Source organism: Oryzias latipes, chromosome 16 (genome assembly GCF_002234675.1).
Source record: "Oryzias latipes chromosome 16, ASM223467v1".
Classification (NCBI taxonomy): domain Eukaryota; kingdom Metazoa; phylum Chordata; class Actinopteri; order Beloniformes; family Adrianichthyidae; genus Oryzias; species Oryzias latipes.
The window spans coordinates 19,860,864-19,887,580 of record NC_019874.2 but is presented as its reverse complement, the minus strand read 5'-3'; the positions used below and the strand labels follow the sequence as shown (position 1 = coordinate 19,887,580).

The 26,717-nt window shown below is 40.7% G+C and overlaps 3 protein-coding genes across 15 annotated transcripts; 1 reads left to right on the top strand and 2 right to left on the bottom strand.

The window, feature by feature from the left end:
- Positions 1-1,337: 1,337 nt before the first annotated feature.
- LOC101167480 (serine/threonine-protein kinase SBK2) lies at positions 1,338-7,918 on the bottom strand. The gene is made up of 4 exons (XM_004077950.4): positions 7,493-7,918; positions 6,011-6,158; positions 5,480-5,682; positions 1,338-4,009 (listed from the first exon to the last, which is right to left on the bottom strand). Exons 1-4 carry the CDS (start codon positions 7,496-7,498, stop codon positions 3,233-3,235), a joined length of 1,134 nt encoding a protein of 377 aa, XP_004077998.1. The 5' UTR covers positions 7,499-7,918; the 3' UTR covers positions 1,338-3,232.
- A 2,074-nt stretch (positions 7,919-9,992) lies between these two features.
- On the top strand, positions 9,993-22,060 carry LOC101167232 (epsin-1). 11 transcript variants are annotated; one of them, XM_011485397.3, is made up of 15 exons: positions 9,993-10,145; positions 10,832-10,917; positions 11,167-11,239; positions 13,239-13,385; positions 13,481-13,582; positions 13,835-13,993; positions 14,498-14,626; positions 14,837-14,957; positions 15,039-15,196; positions 15,369-15,440; positions 16,734-16,817; positions 17,439-17,721; positions 18,320-18,469; positions 18,693-18,935; positions 20,283-22,060. In XM_011485397.3, exons 5-15 carry the CDS (start codon positions 13,514-13,516, stop codon positions 20,744-20,746), a joined length of 1,932 nt encoding a protein of 643 aa, XP_011483699.1. In that variant the 5' UTR covers positions 9,993-10,145; positions 10,832-10,917; positions 11,167-11,239; positions 13,239-13,385; positions 13,481-13,513; the 3' UTR covers positions 20,747-22,060. The 11 variants fall into 11 exon arrangements, with proteins under 11 accessions (XP_011483699.1, XP_020565920.1, XP_011483702.1 ...); XM_011485401.3 differs by lacking the exon at positions 9,993-10,145 and adding an exon at positions 10,153-10,379 and having other exon boundaries at positions 18,696-18,935; XM_011485396.3 differs by lacking the exon at positions 9,993-10,145 and adding an exon at positions 10,154-10,379.
- LOC101166414 (forkhead box protein J2) lies at positions 21,779-26,701 on the bottom strand. Of its 3 annotated transcripts, none has more exons than XM_011485405.3 (10): positions 26,427-26,701; positions 25,782-26,139; positions 25,592-25,666; positions 25,375-25,473; positions 24,305-24,454; positions 23,761-24,238; positions 23,504-23,674; positions 23,327-23,428; positions 22,575-22,859; positions 21,779-22,447 (listed from the first exon to the last, which is right to left on the bottom strand). In XM_011485405.3, exons 2-10 carry the CDS (start codon positions 26,100-26,102, stop codon positions 22,335-22,337), a joined length of 1,794 nt encoding a protein of 597 aa, XP_011483707.1. In that variant the 5' UTR covers positions 26,103-26,139; positions 26,427-26,701; the 3' UTR covers positions 21,779-22,334. The 3 variants fall into 3 exon arrangements, with proteins under 3 accessions (XP_011483707.1, XP_011483708.1, XP_011483709.1); XM_011485406.3 differs by having other exon boundaries at positions 23,761-24,235; XM_011485407.3 differs by having other exon boundaries at positions 23,761-24,196.
- Between the last annotated feature and the right edge of the window lie 16 nt (positions 26,702-26,717).

Genomic DNA, 26,717 nt, shown 5'->3' with positions numbered 1-26,717 from the left:
CGTTTAATGCTGGTAGCATGAAATCAAAGTCCCGCTGACATGATATAAATGCATCCTTCACTGGAGTCTTGCTCAGATCGTGTGTCGTCCATCATCACAAACCTTTTCAGACCTCTGTGGACTTGGACATACAACAGTAAAGTGAGCTGCATTCCCTAACACAGGATTTCAGTGGCAGCCAGCAGTCAACACTGTCCTTGTTTTCCCCGTTTTCATGATCCCCGCTATCTGTCCTTCTGGGGCTGCAGCAGATTTGCACCTCGATCAGCATCTTTGTGTTGGCAACTCACAGCCTCTGTCCTGTCTGTCTGGAACTTTAATTCCTAACCTGGGTATCACATGCACCCTGTGTCATTGTTTGCCTGGAAGAAGGGAGAAAAAAAACGCTGATCTCACTGAAGGAAAGTTAAATGCTTCAACAGAGGCACCAGACTTCAGATAAAGACTAACATCATCTGCTCAAGAAGGGAGGTTTCAAAAACACCTGAAGGAGCAAGAAGCAATGCAGGTCAGAGTGTTTTATCAGACTTTGCTGTTAGAGGCCTTTGAGTGCCAAGGCAACCTGCCGTTTGCATTTAGCGGCCTGTGCAGTGCAGCCAGTCACAGGGAGGTGATGATATGTATGCTGTGTAAATGGATGGGCCAGTGTGCTATTTTTAAATGCATCTGGAGTGGCCCTTAGCAGGGGTTAGCAAAGGCCCCGCTGGCATACACAAACTCCCACACAGCGCATTAGCAGTTACTACCAACAGGGACCAAATCCAAGCTGAAACTGTGATATTTGGCACATTGCGAGTTGGAAGCAAGGACTGAATCAAATTTAGCCTCATTGAAAGCGCAACCTAATGCGCCACTGAGTTAGAAGTTACCTTTTTCCTTCATAATGTCAAGCGGTCTGTAGTGACGGATGCTGTACAGCTTTAAAATCCCACCCACAGTTCAAGAAATCAGATAGAATGGGTTTGTTTGCATTCATGAACAATAAACAGTACTTATATTGTGGTTTAGCTTAAAAATAAATATATGAAAATAGCTCATATGACTACAGTGGCTCATCCATAGAGATTTGGAAAAGGATTTAACCTGTAATGCTGTCAGGCTGTATTGTTCAGTCCAATTTTAGACACTTCTGTACTGTTGTGTGGCACCTGTTGCTTTACTGCTGTGTGAATGCATTCCCGTTTGAGGTCTTTAGAAAAAATCAAAAAATGTTCATCTTTACCAAATCTTAAAGAACAACAAAAGGTGCACAGATTTATGTTAATTGTATACATGAGTACCTTAAATTGCAATAAAAGCTGTTAGTTTTCACAAAATACTAAAAACAATTCTCAGACTTGGTTTCAAATCAGATTTTATTTGTTTGCATCTTTGGAAGATAATTGCAAGATGACTAATCTCTTGCAGTGTTGGCTGAAAGCATATATACGTTTCAAAATGTAATTTATCTTTACATCAAAGAGGGGTAGCGGTTACAGTCTTATCAATATCCTAGACAGAAAAATGGTGCTCTCATCTTAGCAACATTGCATAAAAAGAAAAGCCACAAGCAACAGAGTGCCTCACTGGGAGATTGTCATGATCATTTGCTGGCTGACCATCAAGCCATCGCTCTGGAGAAGGTCTTGGTCTTTGACCTTTTTTTGTAAAGCTGATCTCCACACAGGAAACGCTGGACGAAATGTCAGCTGTGTGTTTAAAGACCCAGTCCAATAAAAAGTGTGTTTCTGGTGTTTGAACATGTTCTAGTGGCATTTTTCTAATAATGGAGGAGATATATTTGGAAGATTAAGGTCAAAATTGCATTTCTGAGTATTTATTTTTTCAATTTGTTGAATAACTGTTAAAAAAAAACAACCCAGTGCTCAATTGCTTTTCAACTAGAAAAGACAGAGGATTCTAGCTGCAGAGGATTCTAGCATCTTCTGCAGCAAATATCAAGCCGAGCATTTCTTCATCCAAACGACTCAAAATTACATCCGCTGACAGATTGTCAGTCTGTTTGATCACTAAGGTCAGCAAAGTCGTATGAATGTCACCGAATACATCATCTGGTGATTTTACGTTACTTTCTAGCTATGGCAACGGCACACAACAGAGCAGGTGTTCAGGAACACGAGTCAATTTACAAAGGATCAGCCAATGACCATTCAGATTCCACCCACTCTCAATGATTGATTGACAGACTCATGTGAAATAAAGAAAAAGCTACTTTGGAAAACACTGATTTTGAAAACAGAGTTTCTTAAAAAAGCCATAGAATTATATTAATGTATAACATGATTAAAAATATTTATTATAATCAATATTTATTACAATACAATTGTGTTATAACATAAAATGCATGTTTTTTAAAGCGAAAATGAAATATATATGACAATAATGTGGTCAACTCAAAATTTGTGTGCTGGTTTCACAATTTCATGATCTTTTTAAATATTTAAAAGATTTTTATTGGTCGATCCTCTGATTAAATAAATTTTGATTTATATTTATTTAACAATGAACATTTTGGGGTTCATTTGGGAGCCAATTTGTGTACAGAAGCCAGTCTGAATTTCTCAGAACAGTAGCAACAGAGATCTCCATGGAGTCCATTAGGTGGATCAGCTGTCTGCCAAAAGGTTGGTAGTTTGATCGGTAGCCTTGGCATCAAATGTTGACATGTCCTTGGCATAGACAAGTCAAGGAATTCTACATTGCAACTGATTGGTGTTAATCGTCATTTACTCTTAAAAAACAGACTGTACAGACTAAAAGGTTAAAAGACTTTAAAAGTATTTTAAACTTTAACACTGTAAATACCAGTATGTTTTATGTAGGAAGCCATTGCCCTGCAGCTTGTTACTGCACACTCACAACTTTCTATGAAATTGTTCCTGGTTTTTACTGATTATTTCTATTGTTTTTCTCAAATAGCTTGAATCCATGCCAGGTCAATGCTGTCAAAAAAAAATAAAGTCAATCTGTATGAACAGAAAAAATGACTTTTTGGCTGGAAACAATTTTAATTTACATTTTTTTCTGAAAATAACATTCAGCTCATTTACAAAATCAAACTCCTTCTTTGATATTGATTCTAAAACACACAGAAATATTAAAAAATATAAAAGTGAAAACTTGATTACTGATATTTACAAAAGAGAAAAATGCAGCACCCAATGCACTTAGGCTGTAATATCCATAATCATGTTGCACCACAGTGTAAATATATTAAATTTTACAAACACATTTATCTCTCCCCTTTTCCTCCCCTAAGCAGCTCTTCTTCTAACTCCCCTCTTTCTCTTATTTTTCTTGCTTCCTTCTCAGCCTCCTCCGCCCTCCTCTTCTCCTCCCTGGCTGTCTCCTTGAGCCACGGTTCTCCCAGGTAACTCAGGATCTCCTCTGGGCTTCCTCTTTGCTTGGGATCAGGGTGAAGAAGCTCCTTTAAAAGAGTCATCACAAGCGGAGTGAGGCCATCAAACTGAGAGGGAGGAGAGTTTTCCCTTTCTTGTTGCTCAATGGCTTTATAGCCTTTGTCCTCTTTACACTGCAAATCGCTCAATCCGTTCTCTTTTTCCACCTCCCGATCAAACCACTCTCTGTATTTCCTGTAGCCGCAGTCGTCATGAGTGCTCTCTTCCCAAGGAAAGCAGCCAGTTAGTAGGCAGTAGATAAGTACACCAAGGGACCAGCTGTCAATGCAGGGCTCCACCGTCATCCAGATATCCTCCACAATGTCTTCAAGCCCCTCATGTTGCTTTTTCTCCATCTCTATTTCTGCCTCTTTAGCAGCTTCCACTTCAGGAGTGCAGAAAGGCGACTCGTACCACACAGCCCGAACAGTGGTGCCGATCGCCCGGGTGAGGCCAAAGTCTCCCAGTTTGACCCAGCTGCATGATCTGTCACACAGGAAGACGTTCTCAGGCTTGATGTCCCGATGGACAAAGCCCAGAGAGTGGAGGTGGGTGACAGCACCACTCAACTGAGACATGACACTTTGCACACGATCTTCATCCAGCCCAACCTGAAACAGACAGACAAACAGGTGTGATGGAGGCAATCAGCAACAGGTTGAATTCATGTCAACACAACCATGGGGAAATATTTATGTTACAGCACCAATAAGTTGACATCTCCAAACATAATTCATGTTAGGGTGTTATCTTTTCCACCCACAGCAAAGGTTTGGTATTCAAACCATCTAAAATTTGGTAAGAGAGGTTGTTATTAGCTTCCAGAAAAGCAGGTGTCCAAACCGTAACAAAAAATGTTTATTTATCAAAAAATGAATCTAAAATATTTGCAGAGTAATGGTAAAAAATGAGTTAAACCACAATATTGTTTCTTTATAAACCTGTCAGGTTAGCATCTGGTCTATCTTGTCAAATACTTATAAAATAATAATGATTTGCTAGATAATTAACTTTTAAATTGTTGGACATTTTCAGAAAACTATGAAAAAAGTGGGGGAAACTCTCCTTGGAAAAAGTGGGCTTGATTAGGAGGATGCTGGTAGATGAGGAGCTTCATGAGAGCATTTGAGTTTTGGATCAAAGTCAATTAAATCTGCGTCAACAGATAAGATGGTGACACATTTGGAAATCCCTGCCCTACCTCATGAACTCTTTCTCCTTTCAGTTACAGCACTTTGCTCTGTCACTGACAGAAGCCAGTGAGCTCAAAGCTGCTATCAAGCACATCTCACATGTTGCCAGCAGAAGTAAGGATTGCCCGGACAAGCCCCAATCCTCCCAGAGGACAAGATAAGATTAAAAGAAAGTCGCAAAGTTAAATTTGTCAGTCAACAATCCCGTGTGAATGCTTGGATTATTTCCACAGCCTTTAAGTGGTACCAAAGTCTAAATGTTTATTTTGCACTAAAAGCAATGTGATGCCATGTAAAGAGGTGGCAGCGGAAAATGTTATTTTGCCTTTAAAGACTCACTCCGATCATCTTTTGATCTATTTTTTAAATGTTCCAGAGCCAAAATCAAAACGCCTGTTGTTTTCCAGGACATAGTTTCTGCAGAGAGGCAATTGTTCATTAGAAATTTGCCTCCAAGTAGTGAGCAGGAGTGTTCGCGTGGAGTATGCCCGCCTTGCTTTCCCATCATCCATCTGATTACACTCACTCCTGCTAGTGTACAGCCCCTCACATCCCCAACCTAACATTGTCGGTGCAATACAGTTTTAAGTCAGATGATAGCTCAAACGTGGAAAATGAAGACTTTAGAGCTTGTGGATTGCCGCAGTAGCTTCTACACCACGGCTACAAGCTTTTTTTGTCTGCTCCTGATTCACAATGATTTATATATATAAAAATACTCTTAAAAATACTCTAAGCTTGTTTTCTGTCTATATATCCTCCATCATCAGAAAAATACCACAAAAACATATTAAAAACACCAAAAAAAAACAATTTTCAATTGAAATAGTTCTAAGTTGCGTCTGAAAATCTGATGTGCAACAGTTTCTTGCAAACCCCCAAACTGACCTCTGACACAATAACACTGTAGAGGTCCCCATAGAGACCGGGTTGCTGAGCAAAGACATAGTAGGACGGCGTGCAGAAGAAGATGCCAAGGGCCCGGGTCAGAGAAGGATGGGTGCAGTATAAAAGGGAGAGGTTGTATTCACGCAGGAACGAGACCAGGGAGGTAGACTTCCGCGGAAAGAACTTCAGAGCCATCGGAGTTCCTTGTGGGAGTAAAGCAAATGTACACAGTTATGAAATCCAAGAATGAGTCGTGGCTGAAAGGCTTAAAGTGTAATCCATTCCTGAAAACTGTGAATAAATGTGATATCCCCTTTGGGACGTTTACTGACTTACTCCAGCTCAGACTCTCCTTTAAGAATTTGAAAGCACTTTATGAAGTGTTAAAGATTAGAAATAAAAAAATAGAGGTTTTCCTAACATAGTTCTTCATTAGGAGCCTGGGTCACAACAGTAACAGAGTTTAAATATGTTTTGCCTTTAAAATCCCAATCTTTAGTCTAAACTGGACAAGTTTGGTGTTTCTCAAACCTCTTTTCTTGTGTACAGCCAGCATAACCTTTCCATAGGACCCCTCTCCTAGGCGCTTTATCACCTGAAAGTGTTCCGATACTTTCAGGCTGGTAATGGACTGCGCTGACAGGAAACATAACTCATCGAGTTCTTTAGCTGCTTCAGCCTAAAAAAAAAAAGAAAAAAGAATCAATCACACAAAACTGTATTGAGTATCATGGCATCCAGCCTGAATATTGGTTCTGCAGCATCAAGAGAAATAAAACCTGCAACCTGAACAGCTTGTGATGAAAGAAAGCTGCAAAGAATGAGGTCTGCACATTCTGCTGTCACTGAAACCTGCAACACGATAGGACTGTAACTGTCGTTTATCTTGTTAGTGGCAATATTTAGGGCTCATTTACTTCTTTGCTTTCACGAATGTAGTGAGAAGTCAAAAACCACTCGAAGTAATGGGATTATATTCACTGATTCTTCACACAACGTGGAAAAAATGTTACTCATGTAAGTTTTAATCATTTGATTCTGTCATTAAGCTTTTTGATTCTTCATCATCATTCCCGGCATAACAAAGACACAGACATGATGATTTTCTTCTAAAGAAATCCCCCACCTCATCCCCCTGATTAAACTACAAAGGGTCTGAGCAGCTAAGATATACAACTAAACGACAAAGTGATGAGAGGAGGATGTCTTATTTTACTGACCTTCAGTCACTTCAAACTATGGAAACACTTCTTTGTGCAAGAACATGGAAAAGTTTGGTTTGTAGACTAATTGTCTGTAAAAATGTTAAGAGAGATCAAGAGATCAGATGGTTCACTGAAGGGTTTACAGCCACACATCATCTCAGGATTGTGGCAGTATAAAACTTGAAAGCCAATTAAAGGTGATTATTTTCCCCATAAATGACTTTGGAGAAAGTTGAAATTCAAGGCATGAATATTACAGCTCAAGCACAGCGATGACAAGACAAATGGCACACTTGCATAGTTAAAATGTTGACACAAAAAAATCCCACTTCACAACCGCAGCCGAGGAAATTCAGCTTCTAGTTGTGAGCATAGAAGTTACTATAAATCCTCCATTTGATACATTTTTGTTCAACTTAACCTCAACCTATTCATTACTAATGTGTGTTATTTAAGTAAGTTGTACTGTGAAATTCCATTTCTGATCATTAACAATCTAAAACTCCACCAAAAGTGAATTAACGCTTTTTGGATTGTTTGAGATGAAAACTCAAAATTAACTAACTAAAGGTCCAGGAAACGTGTGGAGCATCACACACTGAGGAACTGCAGATCTGATATCTGCATGGCTTTAGTGACGTCTCTGCACAAAGATGGTTAAAGATTTTTTTAAGGTAATTTTATTGACCCGTTTTGCTTTGTGGGTATGGATCTTTTTGTCACTCGGAATGTTGATTTTAACTTAACTTAGACTACTGTTTAGCAGTGCGTGTAAAGCTGTGGGCCAGACAAGCATTGCAATACTTACAGTCATTTTCAGTTCAGCCGGATGATCCTTGCTCAGTTTGTCTTATCTCTTTCCAGCATCTAAAAAATTACTTTAAAAAGCTTTAAAAAGGCCGACAAAACTGGATACGTTGCTGGGAGTCTTTTGCTGCGTAGATCGATGCAGCAGCTTTGCAGCCTCTGTTCCTCCCAGATCTTGTATGGAGACCCAGATAGAGACTATGTGCATGCACACAAGACTGAGCTCTGTCCCTCTCTGTTCCTAAACTTGTGCAAATGCTCTGTCTGCCTCCGGTACAAACCAGCTTTCAAACCTCCCCCCCCCTCCATTCGTATAGCCAGAAGTGTTAATATTGCGTCGTTTCCACGCTGTCAGGCAGCCTGATCATGTTAACCCTGCTGCTGTCATATGTCCTGCCACACCAGTTGTCGCTCACTTTGTGTACAGCCCCACCTTTCACTTTCTTTCCATGTGGCTTTCTCACCTCCCGTTTCCTGAGTTTGGTTCACAGTGTAGGATGGCTGTTTAATCAACAGGTATGTTGGAATGATTGGAACATGCCAACAAGCTGTATCAATGGCCCCTCAACCTAGTGGGATTAAAGGAAGCAATATCCACATCCTTTTAGAAACATATATAACTTATGTGTTTGGTCAGCAATAAAAATGTCTTTTGCTTGTCGATTTTTATATCCATTTGAATTGTTTCCTTTCATCTTATCTATCCACCTTCACAGTACTTTTTTTTGTTCCTATCTTTACCTCCCAAAATTTTTGAAAAAAAATACTGATAGGATTCCAGTTCTGTGTGTTATTTTACACTAGCAGTGGGTCAAGTCTTTCCTAAGGCTCCCACATGTTCGACACCCCCCTCCTCTTTCCATTCAGTTCAATGGACTTCACTTAGTGCATAGTTTCGGGACTATTATTGCCACTGGTCTGGCGGCTGTGCGTTATGCAACACAAACACTGGCTGCCATCACAACGAGCGGTCACTGCTTGGATTTCTCACACCACTGTTATGCTTATCACCAGTGTGCGCTCCCGCCTTTGTACCTCCACCCTGGGGTCCGTTGGCCTCTGTTGTGACAACCCGTTTCTGCTCTCTGAAACACAGCTTTCATCTCTCCTATGAAGCTGACATCAGGAGCCAACAGCTTTAGCTCACAATACTAAGTGAAAGAAATACTCGCTCACAGGGGAGCAGCGTGTATAGAAACTAGGCTCAGATGAGGGATCTAGTAGAGCTTTCCTGACACTTACTGGGAAGTTGCATAAGGAACATCTTCTGTTACACTGTCAAATTTGCTGAAGCTTTTCACTTCTTTAACAAAAACTTTGTTGTTTTTTTTGTCCTTAAGGCACATGATGCATTCTCCTTAAAACCTATAATATAATTGTAATAAAATAAACACAAAAAAAACAACTAGTACCAAGAACTGCTATAAGAATAATAACAGAAAAAACAAGTTTAATGAGCACAAAGAAGAAACAAACAGGATGGTGACATCATCCACTGGTTTAATCAAGTAACAAGAGCTAGAATTAGTGGCATTTAGTTACTAATAGGATTTAGAATGCAAATTGTCCTCTGCATCAGTTTCCTAGTAGATTTTGAATAAGATGAAAATGTGACATAGAGAGCATGAAATGGGATGATTGAAAGTCACAATTAAACATTGTCTTTTCTGTACAACAAATAAAAATAGTGCCATCTTGTTGGTGAGTTAAAAAAAAAAGAAAAAAATAGTCTCCTAGTAAATTATGACAAAATTGCAATTTTTCTAAATAAAGGGATTAAAAAAAAATCCTGAACTAAACTTTCAACACTGTTTTCTTGTTTGGTTTTTATGGCTCCACTAACGGGCCACAGGCTTTTTGTGGCTTCGTTTAAATCAAGACATACGGTAGTCCAATGGTGCCTCTTTGTGGACAAAATCATTCATTGCATTTTTAAAAATAAACAAAATACTCACATAGTAAAAATAATCAATATATTTAAGGTGTACTCTGTTACAATTTAAAAGATATTTAAATCAATTCATTTTTTCAATTATGTAAAAATAAAAAGAAAGAAAGAAAAAAAGAAATTAACATGCACACAGACAAATAAATAATAAAGGAAGTGAAAGTTTCAACTGATGTTTCTGTTACCATTTGTCCTTGTTAGTTCTTGATTTTTATACTCTGCTTTCAGTTTCTCTGTTTGATGGATAACCAAGGTTATTATGCTTCTAAAATTTTGCAAAAATAGGCACTGCTATTTGTTAGCTATTTTTGTCTCTAATTGACTCCTCTATATTCACTCTTCTTAGTTGACCTAAATGAAGGCAGGGCTCTCGTACACGTGCACAAAACAAACAATAGAAGAAGAACATTTATTTAATCAATGGAGGACTTCGTGTTTACTTTTCTTTCCTTTGACTAAACAGCTTCAAATGCGGCATGATTTTTAATACAAGGTTTGTGCAACAAAATAAAATTTAAAAAATGCATTTTTATGTTTGTTTCTGGGCTGTTTTGAATTGTGACTGGTGTGAAAAGTATATGAATTAATCATGAGTTATACCAGCATGGCATGATGAAAACACAGCTACAGGGGGTGCGGTCTTTCCTGTAAGGAAGCACGGAAGCGGAAATTCGGCCATCTCCTCGTACATTCAAGCTGCAACAGGGTTAGTACACACTTCATTTAGGTATTTATTTATTGTTTTGTTTGCATCTCCAACAGTTTTGCCCATATGACTTTTTGATGAGTGTCTTCAACACTCCCCCGCAGCAGAACACGCGTTTTAAATGCCGCACAACAAAGCAGTCAGATGGCATTCACGAACTAGCATCAGAAGCTAGCTAGCTAACAGTTACATTCAAGGAGCAGCAAGTGATTTCTTGGTATGGGAAACTGTCAGGTAACGTTACCTTCGTGTTCACTCTGCTGAGGGTCAGCGATATGACGTGAAGATTTCTATTTGGTTTGCATTAGTTAGCCCGCTTCTTTGCTCCCGTCTTGTGGACCCAAGTTAATAGTTTACCTAGACTTTACTTAGACAAACTGTTTCGATTAGCCATATGCTAGCTAGCTAATGTTAGCCATAAAATGACAGCTACTTTTAGTTACGTGTTTTTTTTTTTGTTTTTAACTTTTGTCTCACATAAAGACTTGGCGACACCATAGTATTCTGTATAATTGCTGAATGGTGTTGTACCTATTTGGCTTCTTTAAAGGCGTTCATACGTTAAGAGTTGCATAACGTGTATTAATATTAGGTTGCTAGCCAACCTTTAGCTTGTTAACTTAATAGGTGTGACAGGCAAAATCCAATTTTGTCTGACTGGGTAACGGTTGTTGGCTTATCTACAGTTTAGTTATCTGGATGGAAACCTTTTCTTTACGGGCCTGCGCACCGTCAACTGCATGATAACACAAGAGAGGAGGAATAATTGAAAGTAAGTTGAGTTCAGTGTCAGCTCTGCTACTTGATGTTAGTTTGAATTAAATTAAAAGTTTCAATCAAGCTAATACCAGAGCTCTCACTTTTTTAATGTTAAGTTTTAAATTGTGGCCTGGATGTATTATCTTATATTAGTTCTAGCTTTACTAGCCAAGTTAGTTTTAATATTGCCAAAAATATTACGATTTTTTTTTCCCGAGATGTAACTGAGCTGAATGTTTTTTTGTTTGTTTGTTTTTATTAGTAGAACAAGTTGAACCTTCCAGCTGCTTAACTTCAGTGTCAACATATTCCAGAACCTCAACCTTACACACAAGGTGTGTTTGTACTTTGCTCAGCCATGCTGCGAGTGACAAAGGTTAAAAAATAGTTAACCACTAAATGAAATTCGCGTTTTTCAAAATTTAGATTTTGAGATTGAAGTCAAAGCTGTAAAAATAATCATAAATCAAAGTTGTCAGTAAATGTTCATAGATGAGCTTAAAATCATGAGCAAATTTAGTTTTATCAATGTTACTAGCAAGTTGAGGGAGTGGTCCTGCTATCAGCTGCTGTCATTAGAAGTTAACAAAGTGGCGGCAATCTTTATGCAGGTCAGTGTTATGTCACATAGGTGTAGTTCATGTTAGGCTTGCCAACATTTTCCTGAATAAATAACTGCACTATTCTGTTAAGTGCATGGGAAGCGTGATAGACAATATGTTCTTAAAGGTTTGGGGGGAGAATGAAGACGTGTTTTTTTTCTTTCTTATTTTAGCAAAAATAATGCAAAATTAGCTTTTTCGTCTCTCAAAATTAAAAGATTTAGGGTTAAGCTGTTGTTTTTTGTGACTTAAAATAAAACACCCTTTTACTACAAATGTTAAGTGTGTGGAGATACTGTAACATTTAGCTGCAATATTTAGTTTAGCATGCTGATGGTTTATTCATTCAAAAAAGTGGATCATGATGTTTCATAATCCACTGTTTTTAGTCAAACTGTTGGTGGACTCTGAAATTGTAATCCCTTTAGTATCACTCCATAATCAGTCATTTCCATTTAAATTTGTTTTTTTTATAAATATATTTGTTGCGTGTTCTTTACAGTTGGTATAGATGAATGAGCCTGATCTTCTCGTACCATTACTTGTATACAAATGAAAAACAATGTAGTATTGGAGTTAATTCAAGACCCTTTACATGACCACCTATTAATGAAATTATCAATTTGCTGCTTTTTGCATCACACCTCTTCATTTTTAAGAAAACTCAAATTGCATCTCTAGAAAATTTGGGGTTTGTTGCATCCATTTTGTTGTTGTTGTGGTTTTGTACCAAAAGTTGAGGTTTTAGTTGTTAGGGAAAGTACAAAAGGGAAAGGATACATCTGGTCAGCAACTATGGTTTAACCTGCTGTGCAAGCAATTGAGAACAAACGATACACAAGAGGGAATGGCCTGGGGTGAAACGGTGGGCCTCATAATATTTCACATAATCATGCATAGCATGAAGTAAAACAGATTAGGTCATGTCTGTGATTATTTTAAAAACGAAAGCACTAATAAAAACAACAGCTTACTGACCCCAGACTCCTCAGCCTTACTTTTTGGTCCTTTTGACTCATTGTAGGTTTTAACGACATTGTACCTAAACTTATGCTTTTATTAGAAAAGCTGTGTTTATAATTACAGTTTATTGTTATTATAACCATTGTTTTCTTTTGGTTTCTAGCTGTTAGTGGTGAAATAAGGGAAGTTGTTTACAGAACTTTAAGTAACAGATCTTTTTCACAACCTAATTCAATGACCTCTTGAAGTTTTAAAGGACTTGCTAGTAAGCTGCATGTGTTTCGATTCTTTTAAAAAATATGGACGCTTCCCTCTAAAGCTCATAAAGCAGCAGCAGAACACTGAGACATGCAACTCTTTGCTTTTACTCTGACACACAGCTTTTCTTTTTTTTAAATTAAACCAATTTAAGACTTGATTTGAAAAAGTGTTTACAAACTCATTTTATTTATTAACCTTTTCAGAATCCAGAAATATCCCAGTTTCAAAAATAGATATTTACCGACATTCTACTATAAAAATGTGACTGTGTGCTACGAGGTTTGTTTTGAGACGGCATTCTTGAGAATAAGTTAACTAAAGCCAAATAGAATAAAGAATATTATTACTCTCCATCAACCATGTGCAGATCAGCAGCAGATCATATGATATTTGATAGTCAATGTCTGCTTTGTGTCCTATGATGGTTACTAAGAAATTAGTTAGCACAGGCTGTTTTCAGTGCTGTTGTTTCTATTCTTTAGGACTAACCTTTATTCTTACTCTACAGTTTTCATCTTCCTGAGTCTACTTTTAAGACCCAATGTTGCCACGGGAAAAAGCAGGCAATCTGAGGCCCAACGCTCCATGAACGAGTGGCTGAGAAAAAATACCTATACTAGGAAGAGAACCATTTAGCATCATTCTTGAGTCGCGGGTGTGTATGAAGCTGGCGTTTTTCTAAAGTTCATGATTACTTAATTTTTGCTTAATCTTCTACTATTTTATAACGCTGACTTTCCATCTGTTCAGATTGCAGTAGATCTTGGCAGCCAGACCGTTGCCATGTCGACCTCATCGCTACGGCGACAAGTAAAGAACATTGTGCACAACTATTCAGAGGCTGAAATCAAGGTTGGATCCCTCACACGTTTCTTATGTCCTTTATTCTCTTTTTTTCCCTTTCTACTTTTTTAAAGTGACTTAAGTGTTGCAGCAGTGATATAGTTTCTGATTTCTAATGTAGATTCTCATCTCATGTTGTTTAGAAGACAATATTACAAAGTGGTTGCTTATATATTTATGAATTTACCCCTTTAGTTGTTATCTCAAATGTATTAAAAGGAATCTAATCAACCATATTGTCCGACTTTTGGTATTTGTCAGGTCAGGGAGGCGACGTCCAATGACCCATGGGGTCCCAGCAGCTCTCTTATGTCAGAGATTGCAGATCTCACCTACAACGTTGTTGCCTTCTCTGAAATCATGAGCATGGTGTGGAAGCGGCTGAACGACCACGGCAAGAACTGGAGACATGTATACAAGGTGAGAATCTGCGTGTAAAAATCTGGCCGAATATTGTGAACATTGGTCATGTGAACTTTTAGTGTGTTTCTTATATTTCTTTTGTGTGCATTTTAACTGTTACTGCATCATGTTTGCAGTGTTGTTGGATGTCATGATATTAAACTTGCAAAATGGTGCTCCTCTGGTATTATACGTATTACAATCAATAGGTGCTACTTTGCTGGCTTTAGGATTGAGCATTAATGGTCATGCCACTAGTATAAAATGTCCCATTATAAAGTGAATTTCTACTTGCGCTGCTGTAAAGAAACTTTAGATTTGAATCTTTATCAACCCTTCAACACCTTTGATGTCACCAGGGACACCTAAATAACGCTCTCAGACACACCCAAAACTGTTTGACAGTTTATGCGATCGGCATGACTGGGATGTGAACAAATATTACAATTCAATATATTTTCGTCAAAATCGTTAACACGAATGCTGTTTCTTTGGTTTGTTTTTTTTGTTTTTTTCTATCAGGCCATGACTCTTATGGAATATCTGATTAAGACGGGCTCTGAACGCGTAGCCCAGCAGTGTCGAGAAAACATTTACGCAGTCCAAACTCTCAAGGATTTCCAGTACATTGATAGGGACGGCAAAGACCAGGTAAGCACACACACGTGTACGCAAAGATGCTTTTTTTTTTTTTTAAATCAGATGTTCAGTTGGTTGTTTTGTTTTTTTTTCTAACCAAGCATTTGTAAAATTTGCCAAAACCACTGAAGCTAAAGACACCATGTTATCCACCTATTTGAAAATGAAGCAGCAGGATGTCCGTTTTTTATCAGAACCCATGTGCTAAAACTGTTTGTCCAGGGTCTGAATGTGCGAGAGAAGGCTAAACAGCTGGTGACCCTGTTGAAAGATGAGGAGAAATTAAGAGAGGAGAGGATCCATGCTCTCAAAACCAAAGAGAAAATGGCACAGACCAGCAGTGGTGAGACATCTACTTTAAACTTGGATAAACTGCGTACTTCAGAGAAAGATTTACTAAATGAAGGGCTGTTTGTCCCTCCAGCCTCCTCGGCTCCATCAGCACCCAGCCTGGGAGGCAGTCTATCATTAGGTTCTCACTCTGGAGGGGCCGACCCAGAGCAAGCTTGGCCACAAAGTTCTGGAGAGGAAGACCTCCAGCTTCAGCTGGCTTTGGCCATGAGTAAAGAAGAGGCAGAGCAGGTACCCTGAAGTTTTTTATTTTTTTATTTTTATCCCTCCCAGAGCCAGATGACACTTAGCTTGACTTGAAACCTTAAATATAGCAGCGGTGTACACAGGAGCACAGTACAGATATTTGCTGTTGCAGTACACCTAGCTCTGCTCTCACCATGTAACTGCTGACCTCCCTCAGACTAGCACGGACCCTCTGGAGGATGCTGAGCTCCACTATGCAATCACGCTCAGCAAAGAGATTCACCAAAAGGTCAGGGACAGAAAGTGTGTTCAGCTGACTGCACAGCCAGTCACCAAGAATCTGTCTTTCTGTCCTGCTGAACTGCATAAAGCACATTTCAATTATTGATTAATGACAACAATCAGTTTCCTGTCATGTTTTTTCTGTCTTAAAGACACACATTTGTCTCTGATGGCAGAACCACTGCTTTTTAAAAAAACTGTATGATGATATACTGTTTCCAAATCTGTTTATCCTGCTTTCACACCAATAATTTCGATGCTCTCCAAGACCTTACAGGGTGTCTCTAAAGTAAGCTGCCCAAGAATTGATCAACTATATCTTCATTTTCTGAATTATTGTGGTGTTGGCACACAGTTACCATAATTGACCGAACTGATCAATGAAATCTATTGATTCTTCTTTCCTTCTCATTGTTCTGTTGGCATGTGCTCTGCTGTAATGTTGCTTTATAATTCTGTCTTATTTCTGCACTTTTGCTTTGCTGCTGTGATCTTTGAAGGGTGTCGATTGTGTGGAAAAACATCCTTTTTTTAACTCTGGTTCCTCAGTTTTCTTCCTTGAATCTGTTTATATGTTGGAACTTGAGATTTTTTTTTTTAATTCTCCAGCAGAGGCTGTTTTGTTGTTGCATTTCTCATTTTGTTGTTTTTACTCAAAATTACAATTGGGAACAAGTTTCTTTTAACAATTTTTAAGCATCACTGCAAGAATTTTGTGACAGATGTGGTGTTTTTAAACTACTTCAAGATTAACCCATAAAAAACACACCAACAGTTCAAATGCTGCCTATTAGAAGTGTTGTGTTTTCTAAAAAGAGGATGAAACCCTGCAGTTTCAATTAGGTCTCCAAAAGCCAGCAGGTAAACTGTTAACATGTCAAAGACATAGATTCTTAGTGTTTCAATAATATGATCATAAAGCATCTCAAACAAACTCTGGATGGAGTCAGTATGCATTGAGATGTTTCTAGTGCTGTTTAAGGATTTCTCCGTCACCAAGGACACATGATGGCAAACAAGCAGACTTATTCTTTGACCTCCTTTTACAAAAATCTGCATATGTCCAAGTGATTTTAAGAAAAAAAAGAAAAGCGCTGGTCCTAATTTTTCTTCCCCTCTTTGTATAAAACTAGACTTTAAAATATTTGATTATTAAGACTTTTCTTCCAATTTGTAAAACTTTTGTGTGTTTCTTTGTTTTTTCCCCTGAAAATTCTCCTGATTTAGTTTTAAACTGATTAACTGGTGCATGGAGAGCGTTCCAAGATCGTGGTTCTTCACATTTTGGTGTAATTTGTAGGAGGAGCGGCTGCGCAGAGGTGATGACCTGAGACTGCAGATGGCCATCGAGGAAAGCAAAAAAGAAAAACCCAAACCAGAGGAGGCAAGTGTTAACATCCTGACCTGACTGCTGTCAAACCTACTGTATCAAGAAACACTGTTTTGTGGCATCAGGGTGTAATCGGTCACAAAGCCATCTGTCAAGCTTTAGTGCTCCAGCAAACCATTGTAAACCGGAGATTCTTGGTGTCAAAGGCCAATTTTCCTTCCCTCCGTTTGTGTGATATGCAAAAAAAAAAAAAATAACTAAATACTTTTTAAAAAAGAAATCATTTTGTACTTTTAAAGGAAAAGTTCTATAATTTTTGCAAAGCATATATAGAAAAACCCTAATCAGGGGTGGCTGAGATACCAAAGAAACCCCCCAAACTATCAGCTAAAGCTGGTCCCGGAGGAAGAAGAACCAAAAGCCTCTTTTGAGGCAGTTGTTTTGGAAATTTCACAATGACCGTGTGATTAAAAAAAAAAATCAATTCAACATTTGCCAAAAAATGAGTTTAAAGTTTAAAGTCCAAACTTGAGATGTTACAGAGCTCTAAACACAAGCTTTATGCTGGTATATTCCCCAATGTGGAGACATTGAACCTGAAGAAGATGGGTCCTACAGTTATTTAAATGACTCATTGCCAATATCAAATCCATAGTTTATTACTTTTTTTCATAGAGTGCTCTGATGGAGCTGAGTGCTGTCGACCCCTGGGGGGCTCCTGCTACTGCCACAGTGGCCTCCGCTGGCCCATCGCCTCCACCCACTGTTCCTGGTTCCGCTGCCTCCAACCCATGGGCCCCGGCGGCCTCCACAGATCCATGGGGAGTGACATCCCCCACATCCCCTACAAGCTCCGATCCCTGGGGTGGGGGGCCCCAGCCCACCGTAGCGCCTCCTCCAGACCCCTGGGGAGAGACGTCTAACAAAGTTAACAATGTTGATCCGTGGGGCGGCTCAGGTAAGTCACCAAAACCTGTGATCTTGAAGCAAAACCAAACTGCTGCTCTTGAAAATGAAAGACGATGTGAAAACCTCAACCTTTGCTCCTCATTATTCCATGGTTCCCCTTTTCAAAGACAGTCATGTTGCATTTTCACTAATGTTCATGCTGTCATCTTTGACCTTCTCATCCATCAACATGCTTTCGATCTGAAGCAAAGAAAGCACGCATGCTGATTCCATTCCTCCTCTGTGTCTAAACCAGTGATTTTTTTATCCTCTTGTTTCTACTCAGGACTGGCTGTGTCTCAACAAGAGCCATCTTTTCTCTCACCCTTTATGCCTTTTTTATTTTTTCTATGTTTGAGGTTGCTTTTTACTTTGTCTCCTTTACCTCTTCTCCACCTCAGATGTTGGATAAGTTAAAGTAATGAGGTAAACGGGTACAGGGGTGTTCTCTGGTCCTCCTTTGCACATTAGTTCAATTGGAGGGGTTAAGGAGATAGAAAAGCCTGTTGGAACCCAGCCCAGCTTCCTGCTCCCTCCTTGTTGTGCGTTTTACCTGTACGGTCTCGTGGTAACCCTCCCCTCCCCTGCATTTCCTCCTCCACCTGTAGCCGTGACCACCCCCAGTGCTGACCCCTGGGGCTCCCCAATACCACCCAGCACGTCCTCCTCGGGGGGGCCGGTAGACCCCTGGGCAAGGGACGGGCCTGTCTCTGACCTTGACCTCTGGAGTGGTACCGACAAACATACTAATGGCACAGGTACATTTACACTTAAACTGCCCCGACTGTCACTCACTGAGTCAGTGCAGCACTAAGAGTTTCAGCTGCATCAACACAGCAGGTGTCGTGTCTTGCATTTCATTCTCTTGTAGCTAGTGTTAGCATGCTGTTTTGTGTGGTTTTTAATGAAAGGCTTGTTATTGTTCCGTCTGTAATGTTTCCATTACCCCTCTTCCTCCTCCCTCCTCTACACTCCCCCTAGTAGGAGATGCAGAGCGACGAGGATCTTCCACAGCAGGCTGTGAGAACACAGGTTCGCCGGTTCCCTTTGACTTGTCTTCGCTTGGCTCCGCCCTTCCCGCCCGCAAAACCCCCGAGTCTTTCCTCGGCCCCAACGCAGCACTTGTTGATCTGGATTCTCTGGTTTCGTCTAAACCCAAACCCAAGCAGCCACCTCCTCCTTCCATCTCGTCTTCAGCACACAACCCGTTTCTTCAGAACACAGGTCAGAGAAACCAGCGTCTCATGAAGTCACAGGTTCTGGTGCAGAGAAAGGGAAATCAGGGTTCTTTTTCACTGAGTTAACAAACCAGCCATGCTGGAGACTTCACACCATAAAGTGTATGATATACTCTGGTCCCTTCTCTATTGAGGGCGTTGCATTTTAAAAATAATCCGCAGTAGATTAAATCTGTGAAGTATTAGCTTTATTTTATACTATTATAAATCTTTTAAGGCTGTAAAACACTTTTTCAAACAGACTTTAACATTTTCAGACTTTTGTCTCTTTTGATTAAATGTTCTCATAAAGCTTTGTCGAAAAATAAGTCTAGTTTTATTGAATGAAAGGAAAAAGTCTGCTACAATTGAAAATGTAGGTAAATGTAGCAAACCAAACAGTTTCTGTAGCCTACCGACTGTACTGGAGACGAGGTTGATTGACAGCCTTGCCAGTCAGGACGCAGGACACATGGCACAAACAAAAAACACATGCCAAACTGAACTAAAAAAGAATCTGTGAGATGGCGAAATGTTGAACCGCGATAGAGTGGGACTACTGTATAACGTTAGATTATTGTTACAGTTTAGTTCTATTCCAGCAAAGTCGGGCATCAATTGTAACATAATAAATTGCATAAATGTATCTGATTCACTGGACTCTACCTCTAATGCTACGTACACAGAGTATGTGATGTGTGTTCAAGAACGCTCCAAATAGACATTCTTGAACACACTTTAAGCGTATGGTGTTCACATTGTACTGTCATTGCCTCATACTACCGCATACACTTACAGTTGGATGATGCTTGGTGCAGATTGTTGAAGCGCAGGCAAATCTGGTGAATCTTGCTCCGGGCTGCTTTTTTTCTCAGCCTTATTTTGATGAAAGAAGGACTTGGTGTAATTCCAGCCGGCCAAAAATCACTATTATTCATTTCTCCTCTAAGATCATTTTTTTGAACAGGACGCAAGCCATTTGTCACGACCAAATCAGAGTCCCTGATTAGTCAAAGTTCATCCGGTTTACCTTTTAACGTGGGTTCTGTACGTAGAGCCCAAGAATTGACTTAAAAATGTGCGTAGTGATGCGTGAATGCGAGTTTTGAATGCAGAAACCCAAAACACCCATATGCGCATGTTGCCATAGATGTTTGTTTATGGAAGTGGTCGCCTGAATACACGTTTCCGAGGCCAGTGTGAACGTTCAATCACAGAGTACAATCACTCTTTGGATGGTATATATAATAAAGTGATAAACATATACCGGTAGTTTGATTTAGAAGTTTACTGGAACGAAGTCGTAAATAATGGTGCCAATAAGCAAACTTGTGCTTTTCACCCGGTTCCACAGGCTCATCTCCTGCTCCCGGCATGGCTGTGACTCCAGGCAGCACCATTTCCAGCAGGGGAGTTTCTCCCACACCTGCCAGCTCCAACCCCTTTGGTGTGGCTCCAAGCATGGCCTCCATCTCACCACAGCCCTCCTCTCTGGGCCTCAGTGGCCTGCGCACCAGTCCTGTGCCCAATCCCATGCTGAGCATGATGCAGCCAGGAATGGGCATGATGCCGATGAGCGTGGGAATGGGCGCTCCGGGAATGAGCCAGGGGATGATGCAAGCCAGCCCCATGGGAATGCCCTTCGGCGGTTTGTCTCCTATGGCCCCCCCGGGCACCGCTCTGTTGGGGGGGGGAGGCATGCCGCCCCCTCAGCTCATTTTGGGTGGGCCCAATGGAGCAGGAGGAATAATGGGTGGCGGGGGCCCCGTCGGAGGTGGAGGGACAACAGGAGCAAGCACCAATCCATTTCTTCTCTGAGGAAGTGTCACCACTACTTTGCTCTGCTTTCTGGCTCCTCTGTCGTACCTGCTGCCCCCTCCATTCACCTCCCCTTCAACTCAAGTTGTCTGCATCTCTTTAAAAAAATCTTTTTCTTTCCCTCAGAAGCATTATTTCATTTCAAAATCATTTTCCACTCTCAAGATCCTTTCATTTCACACTGGGATATTTTGTGGTGGGAAATACAGATCTATTTATTTTACTTTAATCCATTTCTTTTTCCATGTGGAGCTTCGTGTTTGTTTCGTACCCCTTTCAGTTATGAGATGAAGGTGAGTCTGTAAAGGCAGGTAGCATTTATCAGCAGTGACTCCATCCCAGAACGACTGAACACGAGAGCCAGAGGAAGAGGTTACATAGCCACTAACAAACTGAACACTGTTGTACCCGCTTCTTCTTTCCTCCCTGTTGAATGAAGACACACTGGATGGCTAACATGAGAATGAGTGCATGAGGAGTTATTTTAGTGGACTCTGGATCAAGATACAGACTGGAAAAACCTCCATCAACATTTCAGGAACAAACTTCAAAATTGTTTCAAGTGTTAATTTAATATCACCGTATAATTTATTATATTTTTTTTCTCCTAAACATGTGAATAGATGAGCAAATTCATGCAGTGATGCCATTGATACAATACTTTCCTCCCCCCCTACTGCCTTGTTGTGGAAAATGTAGGAGACTGAAAATCTGTGATCTGATGGCGAGGGGGCAGAGCGTTCAGAATGTGTATGTGTGTGTGAATGAAAATGGCGGCATTAATGCTTGTTTGTTAGCATCCAAATGCCTGCCGGTCTGTGTGCTTGTCAGTTTCCTGCTTCATTTCAAATTCTGAAAAATAAGTTTTTTTGTTTTTCAAAGACGGTTGCTTGGATTTCCATGGCCCGAGCTTCAAATGAGGTGTTACACATAATTTGTCTGCCAATTTCACAGGTTCGGCTCATCATCTGTCACATTTCACCTGGAGCCCTGGTATGGGGGCGTGTCCCAGAGCTATGTGTTCTTGTTTCACCCCCCCCCCCCCCCCCTGCTCTTGTCCTTGGGAAGGGAGTGCTATGCTTCTTCATCAAAGACATTTTCAATAAAAGGAGACGAAACAGGGACTTGAAAACATGTTTAATCATGCTTTTCTTTTAATTAAGTTCAATGAAATCGTTATTTTATATCAAGAAAAAGCTCTTATTGGGTAAGGTTGAATTTCTGTCTGGTGTCAGCTGTAAACATTCACATTTGAAATGTAAAATGAAGAAAAAAAATCTAAAGAAATTTATGAAATAAAAGAAAAACGCAGGATGTGTTTGTCTCTCAATGCTCCCAAGATTAGCAGTATGTAGAAAAAGGAATAAATGGACGTTTTGTCACCTTAGTTTAAGACCATTTCATGTCTAATGTGAAGATCAAACCCTGTATACCTCCTCAGGAAAAAAAGTCAGCAGGAATGCAGCATTTTGGAGGCATATGAGGAGGGAGATTGTAAATTCTGACTTTTGGTCTCGTGTCAAACTATCCCAAATGTGCTTACAAAAAACAACAGATATTTCTGTGTTTTAATAATGTGCAGCAAGGGTCAATCAATTAGAGTATCCCAGTTAAAGTCATCGGGGATCTCCTCGCTGTTCCCACGCCAACTCTTAAGAGGAGGAGGCTGTGGACGTGTCGGCACCTGCGGCTGGATCCCACCTAAGGCAGAAAATTGAAAACGGTGATTAAGTGGCAGAAAAACAGCCGTCTACATTCACATTTCAATATTTTCCTTGTTTTATGCAAGTTATGACTTATTTCTAAGACCGGAGACTCCGTTTCTCACCAGCTGTGCTTGCAGGCTGTGTCAGATGAGGTCTCATGTGAAGACCTGGCTGCAGGGGCCTCCGGGGAGGCTGTGGCCCATTGGTGGAAGGAACCATGGGAGGGTAGGAAAGGGGCGAGGGCTGAGTTGAGTGAGGTCCTCCAAGAGCAATGGGAGAACGATTACCAGGGCTGATCATGCCTTTCTGAGAGAAGAAGCGATTCAGGGAGTCGCAGAGAGAGGTGAAGACAGCCGGGTCAAGGGCCCAGTCGCAGAGCTCCGCCTGCCTCATGCTCTCCAGAAGATCTGTGAGAAAAACACAAGATGATATCCTCTATACATCTCTATTACATTTTATAAGCAAGTTATAGATCCTAAACAGCTGTTTTAAACATTCACCCATCCATTTTCTTGAAGCCCTTTCAATGTTGCTGGAGCCTATCCTATTTACTGTTGGGCAAAGGTGGACAGATCGCCACACAATCATTCAGAGACCTAGGGACAATTTAGAGCAACCAATCATACCCTACATCACATGTCAGTAGTAGATAGAAAACAATTTAAAATAAAGAGGTTTGTAATTTAGAAAATAAGATCATTGCAAAAATCTAAACTTCTGCAAAGCATGGTCTAATAAAGTGAAGTTTATCAGGACTCTATTAAAACATATTTTATTTAAAAATACTATAGATTAAAGTTGAAGTTTTCAAGAGCATTTCTGTGCATAAAACCCAAAGCTACCATATTTAGGAATGTGAACAAACCGCACAGACCTGGATGACCAGTGAGGTCAATGTTTGCCCAGTTTAGATTGCTGACAATCCGGAAGCTCTCCTTCAGAGAATCTTGGGTAGTGAACCAGTCGGGGGGCAGTGCTGAAGGGCAAAGGAGAGGGCAACTTCAGCAAACGATCACTCCAAAGGTTTGTCTGATAGTGTGTAGATAATTACTGTGTTGTGCCGTGCGCTCTGTCTCTGGAGGGTGTGCAGGTGGAGCGCCTGGTGCAGGTGGGGTGTTTAGAGCATGTGGTGCCAATGCAGGAGGAGGAGACATCGGGGGCAAAGTTGGAGTGTGAAGTGGGGTAGTGTCACTATTCGGGAAAACCATGGTGTGGCTGTCCGCTTCAAAAGAACAGGAAACAAGTTAATCCTCTGCACAATGTATGGCTTTACTGAACAAAAATGAGCCTTAAATGTGTCATACTTACACACTGAGCCCCCCCTCTCCCGTATCGTCTTGAAGAGAGACTTGAAAGATGCATACAGGTCTGGAATATTCATCTCCTCAAAAGAGAAGCGCAGTGGAGGCTCAACGTAGGCGTGTGAAGAAACAACTGGAGGGGGGTTGGAAGATGAAGGCACAGTTGAAGCACAGGAGGGACCGGTGCCAGATACAGCGCAAACGGGCACGGCCGAGGGGTTGGGGGGGCCGGAGAAAGTAGAGACAGGAAGTGGGTCTGATGTGACCGCAAAGGACGGGACTGGATGAGAGAAAGCAGCTGCAGAGGCCGTAGACATGTTGACAGAGGTCAGATGTGTGGCAGCGGCAGAGTAGGTGGAAACCGGTGGATGGGGGGTAGGAAAAGAGCTGATGGAGGAACTGGTAGGTAAACCAGCAGACTGGGGGACAGGTTGATTGGAGGCCTGCAGACACGGTACAGGGGGAGGCACATATGGAGAAGACTGCTGCCAAAGAAAAGACAAGACTTCAATTAAACTGCCAATAAGACTAAATCAGCAAAACAAATCTACCTTGAATGGAGGAGGAGTGAGAGAAGTAGAGTGAGGAGGCTGCATCTGCACATGTCCAAGCGGAGAGGAGTTAAAAAGATGGAGGTCAGCAGTTGAGGGTTGAAGAGGAGACGGTCCTCTCAGGGATTGGGTTTCTGCAACTCGAAGAGTCTGTAAAAAAAACCCAGCATTGATTGTTTGAACTAGGCAGAAATCAGGTAACTGTAAACAGGACTTTGCTACACCCTCATCTACTCTGAATACCAAAAATGTTTTTGGTGAATAGTGGACTAATCTTGCTTTAGAGGAAACTATTTCTGCTACAAAAGGATGTCAGGTTATTTTTGTCAAAGTCATGTGTCAAGTCCCACAGTAAACTGAGTCTTCTGTGATGATAGAAAGGTGCCATGAATGGATCGATTAAGTCATTTTTGTGGGAAACAAATGCCAAATCTTACAGTGAAGTTTTCCTGAATGTCAAATAGAAAATAGTTTGTTTGGATTCCACCAGGGGAACGGTTGCAATTGGTCTGGAATGTTTCAGATTTCTGTCTCGAAGAGAATATTTGTTTTCAATGTTTTCTTGAAAAACCAGACAGATTCTTTCAGACCAATCAAAAACCCCTGCTCACACATGCCGAACGTATTTACTTTTACACACACAGTATTTTTCTATGGCTTCTGCATTTTCATTTTTAAACAAATAATTGCACAATGTCACACATGATGAGCATCTACAGTTCCATATGTGTAAACATGAGACCTGACTGAATATTTCCACATAACATGTGGGAACATGAAGCTTTTTCATAGAAATGTTACCAGTTTAAGATTGAACTTCTGTTTTATTAATTTAGCAGAAACAAGACCTTTATAAATAACTGTGGGCATCTGCAACTTTTTACATATCGCCGTCACTAACATACAGGAGCCTGTATGGGACTAAAATCCTACTAGCATTGTGGGAAACAGAAAAATCCAACATAGAAAATGTTGAGGATTAGATTGTAATAACCTGAGTTAATTTGTCTGTCTAAAATAGGCTGCCTCTTTTTATTACACAGTAGTGTATAAAAAGAAAAAAAGCATACTTCTTCTCGCTCTTCCTCCTCTTCTTCCTCTGGATAGGGTCGCTTCGGTGCCCTCATCTGATCCGCATCTGAAGGTCCATCCATCGTCCAATAGGACCCCTAAAAAAATGAAGGCTTAGCCTTATCCCCACTCTCTCCGAACTAACCCGGGTTATGCAAAACCCAAACAAAAAACCTGCAGGTACAGTAGCAGCAGCACAGTGTCAATGTGGCTCACCTTTCCAGGATCACTCTGTGGTCGGGGAACTTTCCTGAAGCATTTATTCAGGGACAGATTGTGACGGATGGAGTTCTGTGGAAGTCAGGGATGAAATAACACAGTTTGAAATGCCGTTTCAAATGTTACACTCCAACAGCGTGTAATTACTTCAGCCAGAACTTGTAATAATGTGGACGGTGAGGCTTGCCTTCCATCCGCGGCCTGCTCGGCTGTAGTAGGGGAAGGTGTCACTGATCCAGGTGTAGATGTCATTTAAACTTAACCTCTTCTCAGGTGCGGCTGCTATTGCCATAGCAATAAGAGTGGCGTAGCTGTGGGGGGGTTTTCCCTTAGAGTTAGAAGTGGAGGGGCTTGGTACCGATGGTATAAAGTCCCCTCTGTCCCTCCCTCTATCTTTCTTCCTGTCCTTTTCCACCCCTCCTCTCTTTTTCCCCGAGCGCAGGCTGCTGACTCCCAGTTTGGGCAGCCAGTCAATGCTTGTGAGACTGGAGTCCAAGTCAGAGGACATTGCTTTCCTTTTTTTTCTTCTCACGTCTGAGCGGGACCTGAAGGATAAAATAAGGAAGAACCAGAATGACGGATTTCTTTCATCATTTGTTTACTTGAATGCACCGAGCAGACATAAGCTCTGAGGATTCCCCCCGTGATACGCAATGTCAACTCTGCTTTTCCTGTACTTCCAGCAAGTGTCAGTCACAACTGCAAGTTCAAACACAAGCCCTGGAAACTTTCCCTTCATAAAGAAAGACACTCCGTGACGTTTCTCCACCCAAGTGCACTAAATCAGGCTATTTTGAGGATTTTTCTAAAGAAAAACTGGCAAGTTTCTTACCTCTCTGTGGTCACTCGAGGCCCAAGGCCTAAAAAAGTGTTAATAGTTTATGCTGTCATCAGCTGTGCACAGATGTTCATAAACCGAGCTCTGCCTCAGATCCTGCTCCTCGCATTCTGATCCCATCTAACTCTCCGAACGCACTTTCTGCTGCTGAACGTTTGTATAACTTTGGAAAAACTACACACATACACAAAAAGACTTGTCGGAGTGCTTCCTTTTTCTCTCCCTCTCTCTCTGCTTCCCCTCCCTTTCTGACTTTACCAGAAATACGTCACTCACTCCTCCCCC

Coding starts and splice junctions, on each gene's coding strand:
- LOC101167480 (XM_004077950.4), bottom strand. Junction 5,683..6,010: donor GGCTGTACACAAGAAAAGAG/GTTTGAGAAACA, acceptor TACTCCCACAAG/GAACTCCGATGGCTCTGAAG. Junction 4,010..5,479: donor ACAGTGTTATTGTGTCAGAG/GTCAGTTTGGGG, acceptor TGTCTGTTTCAG/GTTGGGCTGGATGAAGATCG.
- LOC101167232 (XM_020710261.2), top strand. CDS start 13,514: ATGTCGACCTCATCGCTACGGCGACAAGTAAAGAACATTGTGCACAAC. Junction 13,583..13,834: donor ATTCAGAGGCTGAAATCAAG/GTTGGATCCCTC, acceptor GGTATTTGTCAG/GTCAGGGAGGCGACGTCCAA. Junction 18,470..18,692: donor CAAACATACTAATGGCACAG/GTACATTTACAC, acceptor CACTCCCCCTAG/TAGGAGATGCAGAGCGACGA.
- LOC101166414 (XM_011485405.3), bottom strand. CDS start 26,102: ATGTCCTCTGACTTGGACTCCAGTCTCACAAGCATTGACTGGCTGCCC. Junction 24,455..25,374: donor AGGAGGAAGAGCGAGAAGAA/GTATGCTTTTTT, acceptor TTTTTTTTACAG/ACTCTTCGAGTTGCAGAAAC. Junction 23,429..23,503: donor AGAGCGCACGGCACAACACA/GTAATTATCTAC, acceptor TTTGCCCTTCAG/CACTGCCCCCCGACTGGTTC.